The sequence below is a fragment of the Sinocyclocheilus grahami genome, unplaced genomic scaffold (assembly GCF_001515645.1).
Source record: "Sinocyclocheilus grahami isolate Dianchi unplaced genomic scaffold, SAMN03320097.WGS_v1.1 scaffold1037.1, whole genome shotgun sequence".
NCBI classification, from domain to species: Eukaryota; Metazoa; Chordata; class Actinopteri; order Cypriniformes; family Cyprinidae; genus Sinocyclocheilus; species Sinocyclocheilus grahami.
In genome coordinates this window covers 448,693-452,765 of record NW_015506216.1, presented here as the reverse complement: position 1 = coordinate 452,765, position 4,073 = coordinate 448,693, and the positions used below count along the sequence as shown (strand labels likewise).

General features: G+C 38.8%; 1 protein-coding gene across 2 annotated transcripts in view; it reads left to right on the top strand.

Moving 5' to 3' along the window:
- The first annotated feature begins 1,777 nt into the window (after nucleotides 1-1,777).
- The window catches only part of LOC107565974 (syntaxin-binding protein 3-like), a 17,708-nt gene continuing 15,412 nt past the window's right edge, over nucleotides 1,778-4,073 (top strand). For both annotated transcript variants that reach the window (XM_016251319.1, XM_016251318.1), the window contains exons 1-2: nucleotides 1,778-1,864; nucleotides 2,857-2,906. In XM_016251319.1, coding sequence (XP_016106805.1) covers nucleotides 1,819-1,864; nucleotides 2,857-2,906 — 96 coding nt within the window. In that variant the 5' untranslated portion in view covers nucleotides 1,778-1,818. The remainder of the gene's footprint in view (nucleotides 1,865-2,856; nucleotides 2,907-4,073) is intronic.

Sequence of the window (4,073 nt, the reverse complement as noted above, 5' to 3'; positions counted from 1 at the left end):
TCTATTCTATCTACTTGTTTTTCTTTGTGTGTGTGTATAATATATATATATATATATATATACACCTTGCTACGTGAACTGCGTTAGGCTAACCGAGACTTGTCATTTGCACTTAGATATTGTTGCTCTTTTGTTAGTTTTGACTGCTTTTATTGTCCTCATTTGTAAGTCGCTTTGGATAAAAGTGTCTGCTAAATGACTAAATGTAAATGATCTTAAAACTACCATAATGGCAATTTTAGAAAAATTTGGATTTGTGCTAATTTGTCTGGTTTTACTGCCTCTTGGTGAAAATAAGATCACTGACATAGTAGTCAGTATCAGTATAACCATAAACACAGGTATTTATAAAACCAAAATGCCATTACGCATTCATTTTACTGAATATTTCAATTTTAAAAGACATATTGTTATTAAAAATAACGAATTTTGCCTTTCCTATGTCACTCCAAGAATGGCCCGTTTAATCAACTTTGTGTCTCCAGGGCAATGTTCAATAGTTTTTTTGTAATCCTTTAAGATATGAAAACTTTTAAAGGGGTCATATGATGTTGCTAAAAAGAACATTATTTGGTGTATTTGGTGTAATGAAATGTGTTTATGCGGTTTAAAGTTCAAAAACCACATTATTTTCCACATACTGTACATTATTGTTTCTCCTCTATGCCCCGCCTTTCTGAAACGAAGCTCATCGGTCTGAAAAGCGAGGTGTGCTCTGATTGGTCAGCTAACCAGTGCATTGTGATTGGCCGAATACCTCAAGCGTGTGACGGAAATGTTACGCCCCTCACCATACTCTGATGCTGTGTCCTGCCGGAGCGACGAGACAAAAACATGAAAACCCATTACAAACGAGGCATTTGTTGCATCCAGTGGGGACATAATTACTGATTATAATGACTTATACTGTCTTTTTACGAGTTGCGTTACATTGCATTGCGCCGCGTAAACATAAAACTCTGTCTGCATTTGTGATCGGAGAAATGACAAACAACAAGTGCTACTCTACACTGCTCAAAACTCACGTTTGAATCATCAGTGGCAACGAAAAACACAGTGGCCTACCGTGAGGGGAAGCCCCGGCTTAGCGTGCACTGAGGCCGGGATAGAGTGAGCTGAGGCGGGCTGGACTCCGCTTCGTCCACAGTACTAAGTTGATGTATTACCTCAGCACCCAGCACGGATCAGCTCCAGGCATGACGAAGTGGATATCGTCCTCTTTTGGAAGACCAAACAAAGTAGTTTCACTTTCACAACGAAACACAGCGTCTTCACGACATGGCGGCGGCGGCAACAACAATACTACAGCGAGAATAAAAGTTACGCCTTCTTTCTTTGCGTGAACATTTGGGCGGTGTTATGCAAATCTTCCCACATAGTGATGTAGATATGTGGGGGCGTGTTAGAACGAGCCGTTTTAGGTAGGCGTGGCTGACTCTTAACTTTTATAAAGAATATCTCTTTGGATTTGAGACTTTAGACTTTGCAACTTTACAGATCTTCTTTATGCACCAAGAGCTTGTAACACTCCAAAGAGAAAGGAAAACTTGAAATCGCATCATATGACCCCTTTAAGATATGCCCTATACAGAACTTCCCAAAATAAACTCACTGCTAGGAAAAAGTGTGCTTACTAGAACAGGTTTCAAAACCGTGCATTCACAAAACCAAACATAGTGCGAATTATTTTTTAAATAGAATTAAAAATAAATAAATATAATTGTTAAAATCCATTTCAACACAAATTGCTCCGTCAAAACTGTCCCCACGTGACTCCTCCGTCTTGTGGGAGGAGTCACGCACTGGCTTCGACTCAAGATGGCAGCTGGAGCGGAGCACGGCTTGAAAAGAATAGTTTGGCAAAGTAAGTTCGTGGAGCATTCAGCTGATTTTCTGCACACTTCTTGCATGCACAGCCTCGCGCTTCGTCATTTATAAGAGTTCAACTCCGAGGAAGAGCTGTCAGAAGTGTAAAGAGATGAGTTTAGGCTGGGTTTGCACGGAGGAGTCACAGTCGTTTTTATGAAGTTGTTTGTTTTGGTGTTTAAAACGGAAACCATGTGGATTGTGTTCCGTATTTTGCGCCATGTTTGTCTCATTAAATGTCGTGCATATGCCACCGAGTCAGTGTTTCTGTTAGCCGCTCTGCTAATGTTAGCCAGTCCAGTGTCACTACTGAGGGCTCGCTTGTCAATTCCGCGCTGGCTGTTTCCGTTTGAAGAGTCGCGGGACGCGGAGTGTTTGAAGATGTCATGATGGAACTTCAGTTCTCCCGCGCGCGGCTGTTACATTCTGAAGTTCATCAATGACTTCCGGTCGGCTGTGCTGTGATGTTTTTATACAGTCCATGGTTGTGAACTGCGACTTGATGAAGACTAGCCATAACACACACAAAGTGATTTTGCAATGTTAAATATGTGGATTCGTAGGTAATTATGAGCTGATTATAATTGTGTATGTGTGTGTGTTTTCAAAGTGTTATAAATGGATGGGCTGCACTTTCACATATCTATATTGCAGGGGGGCCGCAGGCAGCAGATTTCCAAGGCTGTGAAATGGCTCAGATTATTTTAAATATATTATTTATTAAATAATATAACTTGATCAGAATATGAAAACATCCACATATCAAGATCTACATGGAAATGAACATTTATGAACTTTACCAATTAGTATTTTCCACACACACACACATACATATTCATTTATGATATTTATAAGGTGTTTTTTACATGTCTGTGCATTCTTCAAGCAGAACAAACTCAAAACAGGAAGTGAAGCTTCTTGGAAATTTTTCTTGATTTTCAGTTCCATGGCACTGCTATAACTAACAGATTCCTTTATGTGGCGTCACAGGAATCAAGGACACCCTCATTGCAGACTGCAGAAAGTCAGAAGTATGGAAGGTCAGTTTGAATGATTTCTTTCTTTCTTTCCCCCCTGAAGCTTTCCGTTTATATTTAGCGTATTTGTGGCCTTTAACGGTCTCCCACTGAGCAAATGAAATATTGGCTCCGGCTGTAATCCTCAGCTGTATACTAAACACAGAAGCTGGCTGACCTGACTGGTATCAGAGCAGGTCACCTACAGGACATTTTCCTTACTATATACTAAACAAAAACATACTATTTCTGGTAACCTCTTTCACCGCCAAAATCAGTATTGTATCTGGTCGGTATTGAAAAGTAAATTTAAAATTTTACGCAAAATGCGATATCCCTAGAGTTATTCTGTCATGTTTTCTCCCTTTCTTTCCAAGCTGCGACAAACGCCAGTCTCCCTTCTCTGCAGAATGCGATATATCCGCTCAACCAATCACAGCGCACCATTCCACGCACTCTAGACTAGAGGTCGACCGATAGTGAATTTTGCCGATACCGATAGCTAGGTTGGACCACACTGGCCGATACCGATTAATCAACCCATTGTTTTAAAATTGATACTGAACAAAAACTAAAATAGTGCTTTATTAACAAAAACAGTACTGAACCATACTACTAGTAGTAGTAGTAAAAAATAATAGTAATAGTAAATATTGAAATTAACACACTCTAACAAGGAACAATACTTACACAGCTTTCATTAATCTTAATGCTATAAATGGACTCTTATTTTAAAGTGTTACCATTTCATTTCAACTGTCATGCTTAAAGATGCACATCTTTAAATATATACACAAAGGCTATAGCAGTACAATTATATACATATAGATATTGTATGGATACTCTCAGACTTGAACTGCTTCTATTCTTGAACATTTGATGATTATCTAATCAAAATAAGAGCGCAGCGCTGAGTCTAGGAGAACTCACCGGTATCACACACACTCCGGACGCATCACGTGCAAACACTTCTTCACACAGGGCCATGTAGTTTTGGATTTTGTTTTCCCTTAATAAAAACCTTCATTTAATAACTGCATGTTGTGTTTACTTGTTATCTTTGACTAATATTTAAATTTGTTTGAAGATCTGAAACATTAAAGAGTGACAAACATGCAAAAAAATAAGAAATCAGGAAGGGGGCCAACACTTTTTCACACCACTGTGTATATATATATATATATATATATA